The sequence below is a fragment of the Oncorhynchus mykiss genome, chromosome 6 (genome assembly GCF_013265735.2).
Source record: "Oncorhynchus mykiss isolate Arlee chromosome 6, USDA_OmykA_1.1, whole genome shotgun sequence".
NCBI lineage: Eukaryota > Metazoa > Chordata > Actinopteri > Salmoniformes > Salmonidae > Oncorhynchus > Oncorhynchus mykiss.
Window position 1 is genome coordinate 45118239 of NC_048570.1, and position 19141 is coordinate 45137379.

General features: G+C 45.6%; 1 protein-coding gene across 1 annotated transcript in view; it reads left to right on the plus strand.

Annotated features, from left to right (window-relative positions):
* The window catches only part of LOC110526025 (serine/arginine repetitive matrix protein 4), a 91328-nt gene that overhangs the window by 56581 nt on the left and 15606 nt on the right, over nt 1–19141 (plus strand). Inside the window, exon 2 of the mRNA XM_021606606.2 lies at nt 17800–17946. Within this exon, the coding sequence (XP_021462281.2) occupies nt 17800–17946 (147 nt within the window). The remainder of the gene's footprint in view (nt 1–17799; nt 17947–19141) is intronic.

The following is a 19141-nucleotide window of genomic DNA, read 5'->3' on the forward strand; positions in this document are numbered from 1 at the left end:
TGTAGCCAATGTTCAATTTCATTGACTCAGTGTATAGATATGTTTATTTTTTGTGTTGTTTGCTTAATGGACACAAGTGAGTGAACATTGTAATCTACATTTTTTTGTAGAGAAGTGCTTTTTCGACTTTTGTATTGTACTTACTTACTGTACATTGTTGTAGTTTATGTTCAAGTTCAGTGGATGTGCCTGTGTGAAGTTTTTTGATACTTTTGATATGCTTGATGCTTGAATGTAAAGATACTAACTGAACATTTCAGCTAACTCTGTATATCTCATTCTCTTTTTAAAAAGTGTAGGCTAATAGTTGTGTGTTTAGCCTTGTACATTTTTATGTGCTATGATTGGTGTATTTCTAGTGAGTTTGAGGGCTATGGGTGAGGGTGCACCCATAGCCATAGCATACCTTGAAAACTCAGTGTTCAGATATGCTACTTGTTGGTCAGCCCCAAATGTTTGTATTTTGTAATGTGGATAACTTTCTTCCCCGATGAACATAGTGGCCAAATGTATAACTAGTTTGGTACCCGTTACATCAACAAATAGGGTTAGCCTACAAAATTAGCGGTCTGGTGGTTTGCGTGAACAGGGTGGCCTGGGATGGAGTCAAATTCCCGGCCTGAATTATTGTTTCCTCAACAAAGGGGCCCCTCATGGGTGCTTGCTCAGTCCCCTCCTGTACTCCCCGTTCACTCATGACAGCACGGCCATTCACGGCTCCAACACCATCATTAAGTTTGCCGATGACACAACAGTGGTAGGCCTGATCACCGACAACGACGAGACAGCCTATAGGGAGGAGGTCAGAGACCCGGCAGTGTGGTACCAGGACAACAACCTCTCCCTCAACGTGATCACAACAAAGGAGATGATTGTGGACTACAGGAAAAGGAGGACTGAGCACACCCCCATTCTCATCGACGGGGCTGTAGTGGAACAGGACGAGAGCTTCAAGTTCATTGGTGTCCACATCATCAACAAACTAACATGGTCCAAGTACACCATGACAGTCGTGAAGAGTGCACGACAAAACCTATTTCCCCTCAGGAGACTGAAAAGGTTTGGCATGGGTCCTTAGATCCTCAAAAGGTTCTACAGCTGCACCATCGACCATCCACCAGCCTCCGACCTCAAGGCACTACAGAGGGTAGTGAGTACGGCCCAATACTAATACAATTTGATTTGATTTGATGCTGCTCTATTTGTGAGTACACTGGCTGCGCTTGGTCTCATCCATATGCAAAATCTAGTACCACCACAGTCCACTTAAATGGCTTGCTTGTTTGCGATGACAAGCAGGTGTATGTACCTGCATGTTTAATAATGAGTGTGGGTCATGGATAGGTGTGGGTGGGTTTGTGTATTGAGAGGGAGCCTCCACCTACTGTTGTGTGTTGACTGCGAGTGGAGTGACCTCTGTAATCATCGTTGCAGCTCTCCTCCTCTGCTTTCATTAGACACTGACCTAATAGCACCACAGTGGGTACTTACCTCTTCTTCACAAATATGAGCCACTGCATGCTGCAAAAAAAGGACAGATATGTGAGGGTTGACACAGAGAACACATGGAGACACAGTACAGGGTCGGGTTCAATTCCAGTAAATTCAGAAAGTAAACCAAATTCCAATTCCCCAATTCCAAATGTTCCTAAATGCAAAGCACTGAAGAGAATTGGAATCGGAATTTCACTGAATTGACTGGAATTGAAATGGAATTGACCCCAACCCTGATACAGTAGTATTTCACGTAGACCTATTTCCCACGACTGAGCTGAACCCGGGCCGGGTTAGCCTGGTTCTGCATCCACAATAGCTACTGGAAAAATACTGGAAAAGATGTTTCGTAGTATGACGCATTTCGCAAACCAATCCAACTCTACATGAAAAGTGTACAAGTTCATTATTGGAGTAGTGTAGTACCCCCGGGGCAAGTGTATTCACATCATTAATCTAATTGCTATCTAGGAAAGTCTTTGGGTGATAATTAAGTTGTCCCTAGAATATGGAACTTGGACAAACAATAAGCCTTAATTTAAATAGGGTGTGCTAGTCTATCGGGTGTTTAATTGTGGTGCTAGATCATGTCTCTTACACTCCTAATTACCATGACTTTCATCGCCTATAATAATGATTATCCATTGTTCCTGCTAGCTTTGACATGGGTAATGAACAGCATATTAGCCTTGCTGAACTTCAGAGGAGTGTCTAGGGACCGAATGAATGCTCAAATCACCCACAGCAACTGGGGAAGGAAGATCCCTAAGACACACGAACACACACATTTTCATTATTTCGACTCTGTTACCATGTCCATATTAGCATGCCAATTTGAATAAGGCAATGTATTGGGCACACAGTGCCTTCGGAAAGTATTCAGACCCCTTGACCTTTTGCAAATTTTGTTACGTTACAGCCTTATTCTAAAATGTATTAATATTTTTTTTAAACATAACAACAAAGCGAAAACATGTTTTTAGACATTTTTGCACATTTATTAAAAACAAATACATTATTTACATAAGTATTCAGACCCTTTGCTATGAGACTCGAAATTGAGCTCCGGTGCATCCTGTTTCCATTGATCATCCTTGAGATGTTTCTACAACTTTATTGCAGTCCACCGGTGGTAAATTCAATTGATTTGACATGATTTGGAAAGGCACACACCTATGTATATATTATAAGGTCCCACAGCTGACAGTGCATGTCAGAGCAGAGACCAAGCCATGTGGTCAAATGAAATGTCCGTAGAGCTCCAAGACAGGATTGAGTCGAGGCACAGATCTGGGTAAGGGTACCAAAAAATGTCTGCAGCATTGAAGGTCCCCAAGAAGACAGTGGTCTCCATCATTCATAAATGGAAGAAGTTTGTTACGGTGCGTGAATGAGGACCCAAAAGCGAATCAACTTAAACAGAGCTTCTTTAATTACCAAACATAGGTAGGCTTAGATGGACCGGCAGATTCCGACAGGACAGGACAAGGTTACAGCAAACATGACGGCAGTCTGGTTCAGGCATGAATGACACAAACAAACAAGAATCCGACAAGGACAGGAGCAGAAACAGAGAGAGATATAGGGACCTAATCAGAGGGAAAAAGGGAACAGGTGGGGAACGGGGTGAATGGGTAGTTAGAGGAGACAAGGGACAGCTGGGGGAAAGCGGGGGAGAAAAGGTAACCTAACACGACCAGCAGAGGGAGACAGGGTGAAGGGAAAGGACAGAGACAAGACAACATGACAGTACATGACAGTACCCCCCCACTCACCGAGCGCCTCCTGGCGCACTCGAGGAGGAAACCTGGCGGCAACGGAGGAAATCATCAATCAGCGCACGGTCCAGCACGTCCCGAGAGGGAACCCAACTCCTCTCCTCAGGACCGTACCCCTCCCAGTCAACTAGGTACTGATGACCACGGCCCCGAGGACGCATGTCCAAGATTTTACGGACCCTGTAGATAGGTGCGCCCTCGACAAGGATGGGGGGGGGGGGGGGGGAAGACGAGCGGGGGCGCGAAGAACGGGCTTAACACAGGAGACATGGAAGACCGGGTGGACGCGACGAAGATATCGCGGAAGAAGAAGTCGCACTGCGACAGGATTAATGACCTGAGAGATACGGAATGGACCAATGAACCGCGGGGTCAACTTGCGAGAAGCCGTCTTAAGGGGAAGGTTCTGAGTGGAGAGCCAAACTCTCTGACCGCGACAATATCTAGGGCTCTTCGTTCTACGCTTATTAGCAGCTCTCACAGTCTGCGCCCTATAACGGCAAAGTGCAGACCTGACCCTCTTCCAGGTGCGCTCGCAACGTTGGACAAAAGCCTGAGCGGAGGGGACGCTGGACTCGGCGAACTGAGATGAGAACAACGGAGGCTGGTACCCGAGGCTACTCTGAAAAGGAGATAGCCCGGTCGCAGACGAAGGAAGCGAGTTGTGGGCGTATTCTGCCCAGGGGAGCTGTTCTGACCAAGACGCAGGGTTGCGAAAAGAAAGACTGCGTAAGATGCGACCAATAGTCTGATTGGCCCGTTCTGCTTGACCGTTAGACTGGGGGTGAAAGCCGGAAGAGAGACTGACGGAAGCCCCAATCAAACGGCAAAACTCCCTCCAAAATTGAGACGTGAATTGCGGACCTCTGTCCGAAACGACGTCTGACGGAAGGCCATGAATTCTGAAAACATTCTCGATGATGATTTGTGCCGTCTCTTTAGCAGAAGGAAGCTTAGCAAGGGGAATGAAATGAGCCGCCTTAGAGAACCTATCGACAACCGTAAGAATAACAGTCTTCCCCGCTGACGATGGCAGTCCGGTGACAAAATCTAAGGCGATGTGAGACCACGGTCGAGAGGGAATAGGAAGCGGCCTGAGACGGCCGGCAGGAGGAGAGTTACCGGACTTAGTCTGCGCGCAGACCGAACAAGCAGCCACGAAACGACGCGTGTCATGCTCCCGGGTGGGCCACCAGAAACGCTGGCGAATGGAAGCAAGCGTACCCCGAACGCCAGGGTGGCCGGCTAACTTGGCAGAGTGAGCCCACTGAAGAACGGCCAGACGAGTAGGAACGGGAACGAAAAGAAGGTTCCTAGGACAAGCGCGCGGCGACGGAGTTTGAGTGAGTGCTTGCTTTACCTGCCTCTCAATTCCCCAGACAGTCAACCCGACAACACGCCCCTCAGGGAGAATCCCCTCGGGGTCAGTGGAGGCTACTGAAGAACTGAAGAGACGAGACAAAGCATCAGGCTTGGTGTTCTTAGAGCCCGGACGATAAGAAATCACGAACTCGAAACGAGCGAAAAACAGCGCCCAACGCGCCTGACGCGCATTAAGTCGTTTGGCAGAACGGATGTACTCAAGGTTCCTATGGTCAGTCCAAACGACAAAAGGAACGGTCGCCCCCTCCAACCACTGTCGCCATTCGCCTAGGGCTAACCGGATGGCGAGCAGTTCGCGGTTACCCACATCATAGTTACGTTCCGACGGCGACAGGCGATGAGAAAAATACGCGCATGGGTGGACCTTGTCGTCAGAGAGGGAGCGCTGAGAAAGGATGGCTCCCACTCCCACCTCTGACGCGTCAACCTCGACAACGAACTGTCTAGAGACGTCAGGTGTAACAAGGATAGGAGCGGATGTAAAACGATTCTTGAGGAGATCAAAAGCTCCCTGGGCGGAAACGGACCACTTAAAGCACGTCTTGACAGAAGTAAGGGCTGTGAGAGGAGCTGCCACCTGACCGAAATTACGGATGAAACGACGATAGAAGTTCGCGAAGCCGAGAAAGCGCTGCAGCTCGACGCGTGACTTAGGGACGGGCCAATCAATGACAGCTTGGACCTTAGCGGGATCCATCTTAATGCCTTCAGCGGAAATAACAGAACCGAGAAATGTGACGGAGGAGGCATGAAAAGTGCACTTCTCAGCCTTCACAAAAAGACAATTCTCTAAAAGGCGCTGGAGGACACGTCGAACGTGCTGAACATGAATCTGGAGTGACGGTGAAAAAATCAGGATATCGTCAAGGTAAACGAAAACAAAGATGTTCAGCATGTCTCTCAGGACATCATTGACTAATGCCTGAAAGACAGCTGGAGCGTTAGCGAGGCCGAAAGGAAGAACCCGGTATTCAAAGTGCCCTAACGGAGTGTTAAACGCCGTCTTCCACTCGTCCCCCTCCCTGATGCGCACGAGATGGTAAGCGTTACGAAGGTCCAACTTAGTGAAAAACCTGGCTCCCTGCAGGATCTCGAAGGCTGAAGACATAAGAGGAAGCGGATAACGATTCTTCACTGTTATGTCATTCAGCCCTCGATAATCTATGCAGGGGCGCAGAGACCCGTCCTTCTTCTTGACAAAAAAAAACCCCGCTCCGGCGGGAGAGGAGGAGGGGACTATGGTACCGGCGTCAAGAGCTACAGACAAATAATCTTCGAGAGCCTTACGTTCGGGAGCCGACAGAGAGTATAGTCTACCCCGGGGGGGGGTGGTTCCCGGAAGGAGATCAATACTACAATCATACGACCGGTGTGGAGGAAGAGAGGTGGCCCTGGACCGACTGAACACCGTGCGCAGATCGTGATATTCCTCCGGCACCCCTGTCAAATCACCAGGCTCCTCCTGTGAAGAAGAGACAGAGGAAACAGGAGGGATAGCAGACATTAAACATTTCACATGACAAGAGACGTTCCAGGAGAGGATAGAATTACTAGACCAATTAATGGAAGGATTATGACAAACTAGCCAGGGATGGCCCAAAACAACAGGTGTAAAAGGTGAACGAAAAATTAAAAAAGAAATGGTTTCACTATGATTACCAGAAACAGTGAGGGTTAAAGGTAGCGTCTCACGCTGAATCCTGGGGAGAGGACTACCATCCAGGGCGAACAAGGCCGTGGGCTCCTTTAACTGTCTGAGAGGAATGTCATGTTCCCGAGCCCAGGTCTCGTCCATAAAACAGCCCTCCGCCCCAGAGTCTATTAAGGCACTGCAGGAAGCTGACGAACCGGTCCAGCGTAGATGGACCGACAAGGTAGTGCAGGATCTTGAAGGAGAGACAGGAGTAGTAGCGCTCACCAGTAGCCCTCCGCTTACTGACGAGCTCTGGCCTTTTACTGGACATGAAGTGACAAAATGACCAGCGGAACCGCAATAGAGACAGAGGCGGTTGGTGATTCTCCGTTCCCTCTCCTTAGTCGAGATGCGGATACCTCCCAGCTGCATGGGCTCAGCACCCGAGCCGGCAGAGGAAGATGGTAGTGATGCGGAGAGGGAGGCGACGGAGAGCGCGAGCTCCTTTCCACGAGCTCGGTGACGAAGATCAACCCGTCGCTCAATGCGAATAGCGAGTTCAATCAAGGAATCCACGCTGGAAGGAACCTCCCGGGAGAGAATCTCATCCTTTACCTCTGCGCGGAAACCCTCCAGAAGACGAGCGAGCAAGGCCGGCTCGTTCCAGCCACTGGAGACAGCAAGAGTGCGAAACTCAATAGAGTAGTCTGTTATGGATCGATTGCCTTGACATAGGGAAGACAGGGCCCTGGAAGCCTCCTCCCCAAAAACAGATCGATCAAAAACCCGTATCATCTCCTCCTTAAAGTCTTGATACTGGTTAGTACACTCAGCCCTTGCCTCCCAGATTGCCGTGCCCCACTCACGAGCCCGTCCAATAAGGAGAGATATGACGTAGGCGACACGAGCAGTGCTCCTGGAGTAAGTGTTGGGCTGGAGAGAAAACACAATATCACACTGGGTGAGGAACGAGCGGCATTCAGTGGGCTCCCCAGAGTAACACGGCGGGTTATTGATTCTGGGCTCCGGAGATTCGAAAGCCCTGGAAGTGGCCGGTGGATCGAGGCGGAGATGGTGAACCTGTTCTGTGAGGTTGGAGACTTGGGTGGCCAGGGTCTCAACGGCATGTCGAGCAGCAGACAATTCCTGCTTGTGTCTGCCTAGCATCGCTCCCTGGATCTCGACGGCTGAGTGGAGAGGATCCGAAGTCGCTGGGTCCATTCTTGGTCGGATTCTTCTGTTACGGTGCGTGAATGAGGACCCAAAAGCGAATCAACTTAAACAGAGCTTCTTTAATTACCAAACATAGGTAGGCTTAGATGGACCGGCAGATTCCGACAGGACAGGACAAGGTTACAGCAAACATGACGGCAGTCTGGTTCAGGCATGAATGACACAAACAAACAAGAATCCGACAAGGACAGGAGCAGAAACAGAGAGAGATATAGGGACCTAATCAGAGGGAAAAAGGGAACAGGTGGGGAACGGGGTGAATGGGTAGTTAGAGGAGACAAGGGACAGCTGGGGGAAAGCGGGGGAGAAAAGGTAACCTAACACGACCAGCAGAGGGAGACAGGGTGAAGGGAAAGGACAGAGACAAGACAACATGACAGTACATGACAAAGTTTGGAACCACCAAGACTCTTCCTAGAGAGGGCTGTCACGGCCAAACTGAGCAATCAGGGGAGAAGGGCCTTGGTCAGGGAGGTGACCAAGTGTCCAATGGTCTCTCTGACAGAGCTCCAGAGTTCCTCTGTGGCGATGGGAGAACCTTTCAGAAGGACAACCATCTCTGCAGCACTCCACCAATCAGGCCTTAATAGTAGAGTGGTCAGACGGAAGCCACATGACAGCCCGCTTGGAGTTTGCCAAAAGTAATCTAAAGACTCTGACACCATGAGAAACAAGATTCTCTGGTCTGATGAAACCAAGATTGAACTCTTTGGCCTAAATGCCAAGTGTCACGTCTAGAGAGACAAGGCACCAACCCTACGGTGAAGCATGGTGGTGGTAGCATGATGCTGTGGGGATGTTTTTCAGCATCAGAGACTGGGAGACTAGTCAGGATCGAGGCAGAGATGAACGGAGCAAAGTACAGAGAGATCCTTGATGAAAACCTGCTCCAGAGCACTCAGGACTTCAGACTGGGACGAAAGCTCACCTTCCAACAAGACAACGACCCTAAGCACACAGCTTAGACAATGCAGGAGTGGCTTCAGGACAAGTCTCTGAATGTCCTTGAGTGGCCTAGTCGGAGCCCGGACCCAATCGAACATCTCTGAAAAGACCTGAAAAGAGCTGTGCTGCGACTCTCCCCATCCAACCTGACAGAGCTTGAGAGGATCTGCAAAGAAAAATGGGAGAAACTCCTCAAATGCAGGTGAGCCAAACTGGTAGTGTGTCGTGGAAATTCAGTACTGAGAGAGATTTGGTCATTTCTTCAAACAATCATCTTTCGACACCCCCCCCCCCCCCCCCCCCTGAACCTTTACACAAATGCAGAGTACTATATACAGCTGAACCCTACACTCCTCCTGGCTATCTCTATCTCGGTTACACCCACCACATCTTGTCTATGTAATGTAACTCATTTGTCAGCTCAAGCCATTTCTGGTGACCATAAACCCAGATTAACTGCAGGGAACTAGAGTGGAGACCATAAAAACACAGACACTAACAGAACAGAAACATCCTCCTATTTGATAAGTATTAATTGCTAACTATTAATATCTAACAAATCAGGTAAATATGTAATTACCCAAAAAGATTTGAGGCTATAATCGCTGCCAAAGGTGCTTCAACAAAGTACTGAGTAAAGGGTCTCAATACTTATTTAAATGTGATATTTCAGTTTTTTTAAATATACATTTGCAAACATTTATAAAAGCCTGTTTTTGCATTGTCAGTATGGGTTATTGTGTGTAGATTGATGGGGGGGGGGGGGGGAACAATTTAACCCATTTTAGAATAAGGCTGTAAAGTAACATAATGTGGAAAAAGTCAAAGGGTCTGAATACTTTCCGTAAGCACTGTAAGTAATTATACTGTAAGTGGTATGCTAGGTGGTATGTACTCTATATTTTAACATATCCCTCCAAGTCCCTTTTTCCCCCCATCTCCACTGTGGTTTCAGGGTAATCGTACATGGACAGTGGGCTTCTTTATCTGAGTTTCCATTACTGACTCAGACAGAGGGATTTGTTTATGAGACCACTGTACCAAGGCTCCCCCAAAGTCAATGATCATTCACTGATAAAGCGAATGTCACTAATCATTCTCAGGCCATCATTTTGTATGCAGGATGGGTTCCTGTCACACCATGTTTGTTTTCTGTGCCTAAATCGACTGTTTAACCTACATGTACTATGTCAATGTCAATGAGGAGGACCATAATCCAAATGTTGACATCTCCTTTGACTTGCCCTCTCCCTGAACGGCTGTGGTTGTGTTGTTAAATTTATTGATCCACCATCTTGTTTTTCCTGTTTTCCCTTCCTGTTTGAGGCTAGATGTATCGATCCTTCCTGGCATCTCCTCTATTAAAGCTCTATTAGACACGCACGGGTCTTCTTGGCAATGGCAGTATGTCCCCTGTAGATGTGCACTGAAACTAAAACTAAAACTTTTAATCAACTTTAATTTATATGGTAATTTGGGTATAGTCAACAGTAAAATAATCTGAAACATTTTACTGCAGCATACTGTAAATGATGGTGCCCTGTGGGAAATATTGTGCATGGGGAAAGAATTGCCTTTTTTGTAATGGTACTGTAATTCAATCCTGCAGAATACAGTACCGTACCGCATCTTTGGTGCACCAAAAACCTTGTGACCACTAGTGGGTGCATGGTATTGTTGTTTCTGGTGCATCACAATATTTTGAGGTGTGCCTTGCTATTGCTATTGCTATATTTGTTGCACCTGTGAGTAAGAATGCTGTACCAATTTAACTTCTATGTGGTTTTAGTGCCCCATCAAAATAAAATGTATGGAGGAAAGACTGGTTGAGCATTTTGCCATGTCCCTTTAATCTGTTTTGCCCTGTAGAAGCTGCTAGTTTGGAAGCCATTGTTAAGGCCTCATTAATATGCTGTAATCTGCAAACACTTTACCTGGCAGCCAACCTGCCTGCTTGCATCAATCCCTTGTAATTACAGTAAAATATTGTGAAATACAAACCAACTATGGTAGCATTTACTTTTCTACCGTATAATACAGTACATTTTACGGTATTGTACTGTGTGCCATTACACAGTACTTGCTTTGATACTGTATTTATATCACTGTACAGTGTACTGAAATATGAAATACAGAATTGTACTTGCCACTCAGTAAGTTACTGTCAAATTCACAGTAACTCCTTTACAGTGTGTGTGTGTGTGTGTGTGTGTGTGTGTGTGTGTGTGTGTGTGTGTGTGTGCGCATCCCCGTGTGCACATGGCTCGCATGGCAGCCAAAATTACCCACATCTTGCGAAACAGAACGCACATCCCTTCACAGTGACCATGAGAAGTGGATGAGAAGGACTGAATGGAATCTTACATCCACGATTCATCTCGGCACACCATACCGGCCTACAAAAGAAACATACACAGTCCTCACAAAGCCTGGGGGTTATAAAATGCTGTAAGTCATACTGTACTTGGAAGAATGTATCCAGTCACAGCAGGGCATCAGTAGTGGAAGGGAGGGAAGTTGGAACATAATGCTGGTCTAGATTCAGAATCCCTCTTTGTTACATCCGTGTGGAGGCTCCATTCAAAACTCCGCTCCACGCTGCTCCCATCTACCATCTCTCCCGAGACATTCTGCCAAAAAATCACAAGCAAATCGTCTGCCCTTTTTCCCTTCACGTTTTGTGTTAACACTCCATTTGGAAGTGTCTGTGCAGAGGGAAGGAAAGAGAGAAATAGACACACGCCGATGCAGGAGGCAATTATGTCAGCTTTTCTTGCAGAGTGGCGTACAAATCTGATGTACTATTTCCTTATAGATTTTTTTTCACACCGTCATTAGAGGTACTGTGTGCGTGTGTGTGTGTGTGTGTGTGTGAGTGAGTGTGTCTATGCATGCATGCACAAGAGTGTGTCAGCCTGGCCTCAGAGCCATACGAAACATAATCTACGTATTTCTGAGCAACTCCATGATGGATGATACGTACTAATGGTCTAGTTACTTTAGACAGAAACGAAAGTAGGGAGGTTGGTCGGGAAGGATGGGTGTGCGTATTCCGCGACCGTCTAGCAAAGGTTGCGTGTTTGAGTCGGGGACATTTTAGCAAACCCTTTCCCTAACTCTTATTCTAAACTTAACCCAGTTCACCTAACCTGCCACATAAATTCACCTAACCTTTGTCGTTTTAGTTCTTCTAAGCTTCAACATAAATTATCCTAACCTTGGTCATTAGTTCCCCTAACCACAGATGTAAATTCTCCCCGTAATTCTCCTTTGTTATTATGGCGCAAAAGCAACCTTGTCTCAGACAAAGACATACAATACTATACATCCCCAGGATGTATGATAAAATACTTCTTCCAATTCATATTGCACAACCGGGTAAGACGTATGACACTATATGCCCTATAAAGCATATGATATTGCACTATCGCGATTCCATTCATAATATAACATAACAAAATATATCATACTAAATGGAGTGTCATAGATTTACTTACAGAACAATACACTGTAATAGATGGTTCATTTCTGTACTCAGACACAATAATGCATTAACGGGCATGTAAGAATGCACGCACACATGCCATCCCCCGAAGCCTCCCCCTTCATACACACTCTTTTGCTCTCTCTCTCTGACCCTGGGGAGTTTGCTGAGGTGAAAGTAATGCCCCCTTTAAGCTCCTCTCTCCTGTTTGTAATGTAGATTCTGCTCCATCTGTTGTTGCTTCCCCTCTTTTCCACATGATACACCACAATAGCAGCAGTACTACATAACAACGCAACAGAGCACCGGGGCCTGTGCCACTGTTCCAGGAAGCATGAGTCACTCTGATAAAGACAACAACAAAGCTGAGCCACAGTCACAGCCTGTTTATACCCCTTCTGTAAGTGTTCCACAACAGCAGAGATTGCATATGATTATGTAGAATATCATTAGAGTATGTCATTAGTATGATAGGATGACTGTGTTCATCTTTATTTGGGAATGTATAGGTAGGATCTTAAATGAATGAATGACTGCCTGCTGTCCGGTATCTTTGCTCCACCTCTAGATTACCGACCTCTGCCTGACTTGAGCCCGCCTGTACCTTGGGCTCTGCTCTGGATTTTCAACCCCTGCCTGCCTTGACCTGTCGTTTGCCTGCCCCTGTGGTTACAATGAACATTGTTACTTCACACAGTCTGCACTTGGGTCTTACCTTTCATTCCTGATATTTCCTTTTGCTGCAGGATTCTTTTCCTGCTGTAGCAAACTGGCTCAAATTAAGAATACAGAATATCATTAGAGTATATCATTAGTGTGATAGGATGTCAAGCAGAAAAGGATGATTGTGTTCATCTTTATTTGGGAAAACGAATGTCTCGAGGGAATGTATGACCCAAAACTGCCATACCTTTGTAATACCATCTCTGCCAGGGTATTCTGTCTAATTAGGAGGTTGGGTCATGTTGGATATCTACATAATAAAAAAAAATGTATAGCTATTCATGGCATAGGAACCTTTTTATTGTTCCTTACTTCCCTATTTAACCCCTAAACAGTTTTGACCGACTCCTGTCCAACGTATAACTCCTCTTACAGATATTTGATCTTAATTTGACCCCTTTTTGCCTCAGAAGAAAAATAATCCTGCAGCAGGGAGGATTTGACGATATTTAAAAAATAAATAAAAAACAGATCATTCCTACTGGAAAAAGTGTTTTGATAGGCTACACTTAGTGTACAAAACCTTAGGAACACCTTCCTAATATTGAGTTGCACCCCGTTTAACCCTCAGAACAGCCTCAATTCGTCGAGGCATGGACTCTACAAGGTGTCATAAGTGTTCCACAGGGATGCTGGCCCATGTTGAAGTCAATGCTTCCCCCAGTTGTGTCAAGTTGTCTGGATGTCCTTTAGGTGATGGACCATTCTTGATACACACGGGCTTTGCAGCAACGTTGCAGTTCTTGACACACACAAACCCGTGTGCCTGGCACCTACAACCATACCCTGTTCAAAGGCACTTAAATCTTGTGTTTTGCCCATTCACCCTCTGAATGGCACACATCTGGACATCTGGACAAGAGGAATACCTATGTGAGAATGCTGTTCATCGACTACAGCTCGGCATTCAACACCATAGTACCCTCCAAGCTCGTCATCAAGCTCGAGACCCTGGGTCTCGACCCCGCCCTGTGCAACTGGGTACTGGACTTCCTGACGGGCCGCCCCCAGGTGGTGAGGGTAGGCAACAACATCTCCTCCCCGCTGATCCTCAACACTGGGGCCCCACAAGGGTGCGTTCTGAGCCCTCTCCTGTACTCCCTGTTCACCCACGACTGCGTGGCCACGCACGCCTCCAACTCAATCATCAAGTTTGCGGACGACACAACAGTGGTAGGCTTGATTACCAACAACGATGAGACGGCCTACAGGGAGGAGGTGAGGGCCCTCGGAGTGTGGTGTCAGGAAAACAACCTCACACTCAACGTCAACAAAACTAAGGAGATGATTGTGGACTTCAGGAAACAGCAGAGGGAACACCCCCCTATCCACATCGATGGAACAGTAGTGGAGAGGGTAGCAAGTTTTAAGTTCCTCGGCATACACATCACAGACAAACTGAATTGGTCCACTCACACAGACAGTATCGTGAAGAAGGCGCAGCAGCGCCTCTTCAACCTCAGGAGGCTGAAGAAATTCGGCTTGTCACCAAAAGCACTCACAAACTTCTACAGATGCACAATCGAGAGCATCCTGGCGGGCTGTATCACCGCCTGGTATGGCAACTGCACCGCCCTCAACCGTAAGGCTCTCCAGAGGGTAGTGAGGTCTGCACAACGCATCACCGGGGGCAAACTACCTGCCCTCCAGGACACCTACACCACCCGATGTCACAGGAAGGCCATAAAGATCATCAAGGACATCAACCACCCGAGCCACTGCCTGTTCACCCCGCTATCATCCAGAAGGCGAGGTCAGTACAGGTGCATCAAAGCTGGGACCGAGAGACTGAAAAACAGCTTCTATCTCAAGGCCATCAGACTGTTAAACAGCCACCACTAACACTGAGTGGCTGCTGCCAACACACTGACACTGACTCAACTCCAGCCACTTTAATAATGGGAATTGATGGGAAATTATGTAAATATATCACTAGCCACTTTAAACAATGCTACCTTATATAAATGTTACTTACCCTACATTATTCATCTCATATGCATACGTATATACTGTACTCTATATCATCGACGGTATCCTTATGTAATACATGTATCACTAGCCACTTTATACTATACTATGCCACTTTGTTTACATACTCATCTCATTTGTACATACTGTACCCGATACCATCTACTGTATCTTGCCTATGCTGCTCTGTACCATCACTCATTCATATATCCTTATGTACATATTCTTTATCCCCTTACACTGTGTACAAGACAGTAGTTTTGGAATTGTTAGTTAGATTACTTGTTATTACTGCATTGTCGGAACTAGAAGCACAAGCATTTCGCTACACTCGCATTAACATCTGCTAACCATGTGTATGTGACAAATAAAATTTGATTTGATTTGATTTGATTTGATTTTGATTTGATTTGATTTGATATTTGACATGCACAATCCTTGTCTCAATTCTCTCAAGGCATAAAAAGGATTCTTTAAACTGTCTCCATGACATCAATAAGGGATTATAGCTTTCACCTGGATTTACCTGATCAGTCTACAGTATATCATGAACAGAGCAGGTGTTCCTAATGTTTTATAGACTCTGTTTAGAGCCCGGCCAGCTCTAGGAAGTGTCTTGGTGGTGCCAAACATCTTCCATTTAAGAATGATGGGGGCCACTGTGTCCAATGCTGCATAAATGTTTGGTACTGTACCCTTCCCCAGATCTGTGCCTCCACATAGTCCTGTCTTAGAGCTCTACAGACAATTCCTTCAACCTCATGGCTTGGTTTTTGCTGTGACATGCACCGTCAAATGTGGGACCTTATATAGACAGGTGTGTGCCTTTCCAAATCATGTCCAATCAATATAATTTACCACAGGTGGACTCCAATCAAGTTGTAGAAAAATCTCAAGGATGATCAATGGAAACAGGCCGCGCCTGAGCTCAATTTCGAGTCTCATAGTAAAAGGGTCTGAATACTTATGTCAATAAGGTATTTCTGCTTGTTTTTTTAAAACTGTTTTTGCTTTGTCATTATGGGGTATTGTGTGTAAATTGTTGATTTTTAAAGTAATCCATTTAAGAATAAGGCTCTAACGTAACAAAATGTGGAAAAAGTCATGGGGTCTGAATCATTTCCGAAGGCACTGTATGTCGTGGAGACCAATATCTATCTTGTGTTAGTAAACTATATAAAATGACGATTGTTGATGTGTATGGCGACATTTGAGATATTTTTTTGTACCTTTGAATGTCGCAATAGTAGGACGTACAGTAGTAGGACATTTATTCTGTCTGGTTTGAGAGAGCGAGAGAGAAAGAGGAATTTGTGTTTTCAGTGAATTTATGTAACTCATGAGGCTCATTTAAGATACCACACCAACAAATTAAGATTCCACTCCTGTACCCGTCTTCTACCTGCCTCAGCGTAAACAAATTCAAGGTTCTGTCAGAATTCCCGAGGATTACAGGCCACATAATTCCTCTTCAAATACAAGACAATTCTGGAAAGATATTCCATCACAGCGCCTTCGGAATAAAAACTGGTCCATGACGTCAATGCCAATAGCAATCTAGAGAACAAATAGGGCCTACTTTTTCTCCTAACAGAATAAAAAAAATAAATGAATCATCATCTAGTTTGTATTGAAATATTCATTCAGCCTCAGTCTCCTTCCCTTGATTCCTTGATCATATTAATCACCCAACCCAGCAAGCGTCAGCTGTCTTCATTTCACCCATCACCTTTAAAACTCACCACCGTGATGGAGACAGCCTGCACTTTTACATTAGTAGTTTGACACTACAGGCCTTACAGACGGTGTGCGTGCCTACTTGTGTGTACGTGTACACTCGCTCACCGTAATTGCTTGTGAGTGTGTGTGTGTGTTTTTTTTCCCTCTGTGTGTGTGTGTGTGGCCCTCAGTCTATAACACCGAGGTGGGAGAGAGAGAAAGCAGAAAGCTCTGAGAGGAGGGAGAGGAGGCAATCAAGTCTTAATCTCAGCTCCTGATTATCTTCTCATTACAATCAGACAGAGACGCTCGAAAGGAGGAAGATGTATAATTACGCTTCAATCTCCCATGACTAAAACACAGTATGGTAATAAGGAAAGGGCACAGAGAAGTCTGTGTCTCAAATGTCACACTATTCCCTATATAGTGTGGTACTTCTGACCAGAGCCCTATGGGAAAGTAGTGTACTGTACAGTATTGTCTGTACAGTCATATTACATAGGTTTGATATTGTGATGAAGCCAAGACTGTAGGAGTCAATGCAACAACAAAAAAGGCTAAATCATTTTCATGTGATTTTAATATAAAATTGCATGGGAAACGGCACAGTAGCTTTGTGTCCAAATCATGATCGTCCATAGTTAAGTGCATAGTTAAATGGAAATGCATGTAGTGGAATGCTGTTATATTCATTCATTACTGGTGTAATTTCCATAACACTGTTTCCATTCTACATGTTGGGAGAATGAAGTGGTAAATCTGTGAGTAATAGAGCATAGTAATATAGCACGGTGATAGAATGTGATTGAATTGTTTGAGCTTTTGGGTCTGATAGTTGCTACTATGCAATGAGTATAAGCGGTAGTTTCTTCATCCCTTATGGAAGGACAAACTCAAGGTGCTCTGCCTCTGCCTGTGCTTAGCTGTTCAACTGTTCCACTTGCCAAAGCCTCCCCATTGCTACGCCTGCCAACCTCGAGACCTCGAGATGCAGAAAATAATTTCAGAGGATGTCAGGTCAACTGAAGCATGTAAATAACTGCATTTCAACTGACAGCTCATTTGAATGGAGAATAGCTGGCCTCTAGCTGGCCTCCAGGAGCTGTAGAGCATTACTTTTGACCAAGACCCATGGGGCTCTGGTCAAAAGTAGTGCACTATATAGGGAATAGGGTGCCATTTAGTACGCAGCCAGGGTCTGGGTGGGAAAAATAGAAGAAAAAAACATCCTGTGGAGTGACAAAGGAGGATAAATAAAATAGGCCCTAGTGATGTATCAAACGGTATAATGAAAACAGCTAACAGTTCGTATTCTGAGAATATTTCAAATGAAATGTGTTCCAGAGAGTCGCTGACAGAGAGAGAGAGAGAGAGAGAGAGAGAGAGAGAGAGAGAGAAAAAACTAAATCCATTCTTCATTTTTATCTATCAATCCACAGCACGGAGACAACAACCTGCCAGCCACTCAAAGCCGATGAGAGAAAAGGGGAGGTCGCGGACACCAAGGTGGACACAACCACAGACAGAAATGGATGCATTAGAGACATAGGACGACACAAACATAGCAGTTATCATCGGACGCGGTGGTGAGTGCCTCTCTGTCTTGCAGTCGCAGCTCCACCAAATAAATTACTGGATTGTACAAGCATTGCTTCAGTATAGCTTTTATGGGGGCTCAATTTCAATTTGGGATTGGGGAGGGTGATCCATTTAAATTTCAAGCACTTGCCACTTCTATTTCAGCATTTGAAATGGTGAAGAAGGGAAGTCTTTGAAGGTGAACGGTCTTAAGGAGGTTTGAGAATTAAACATTTGCCTTCCACTTTTTACACTATTATCCAGCTTTCTTTTGAACAGCCTTGTTTGTGATCAAGTGTTGCATGGGGGATAAAGCTACAAATATCCAGAATACACCTTGGGGGATTCTCTCCCTGTCTTCGTCCCAAAGGGCATGCTATTCCTTAAATGTTGCACTACTTTTGACCAAAAGAAGTGTATTATAATAGGGAATGAGGTTTGATTTGGGACACAGACCCAGTCTCGCTCTGAAGACAGAGGTAATCTCAGCTTCCTGGTGCGTCGTGCTGAGAGGGTCGTAAACATTGTTATCAGCCTCAGCACAGTGCAAAACACAAAGGTGTTGTGAAATATTTTGAGCACAGTGACAGTCGGTTCTCCCCTCTCATGGACACCCCCTACACTCCCTACCCTCTCTACACACCACCATCCAACCCACTAGTTTCCTTTACTTCACGCCTCAGGAATAGTCTGTACCTCCCAAATGGCACCCTATTCTCAATAGTGCCTTACTTTTGACACTTATTCAAAAGTGGTGAACTAAATAGGGCAGGGATAATTAACTAGATTCAGCCACGGGACATTATTTTGTTGTGCGGATGCTCATGGGGCCAGAACATAATAACAAATCATTTGTAGACTGCAAATTGACCGCAAGAAGCCCTAACATATACAATATTTGACTAAAACATAATAATTTCAAACTTTGATAACGTTTTGTATACGATCACATGTATATATTTTTATTATGTGTTGCTTAAATTTGGCCCTTGGGACGCCAGTTGGAGAAACCTGATATGGGGAATAGGGTCCCATTTGGGAAGCAGACAGAATCCTTTGCTATGTCATTTTAAGGTGAGAAAATCAATTTTGTCAGATATTTTAAAGCTGGAATAAGTCTTCAGACACCTTCAAAGCCGGCGTGGTAATACAGCCGGAGGCGGTAGTTGATATGTAAAACACGGGAGAAGACATCTTAAGTGT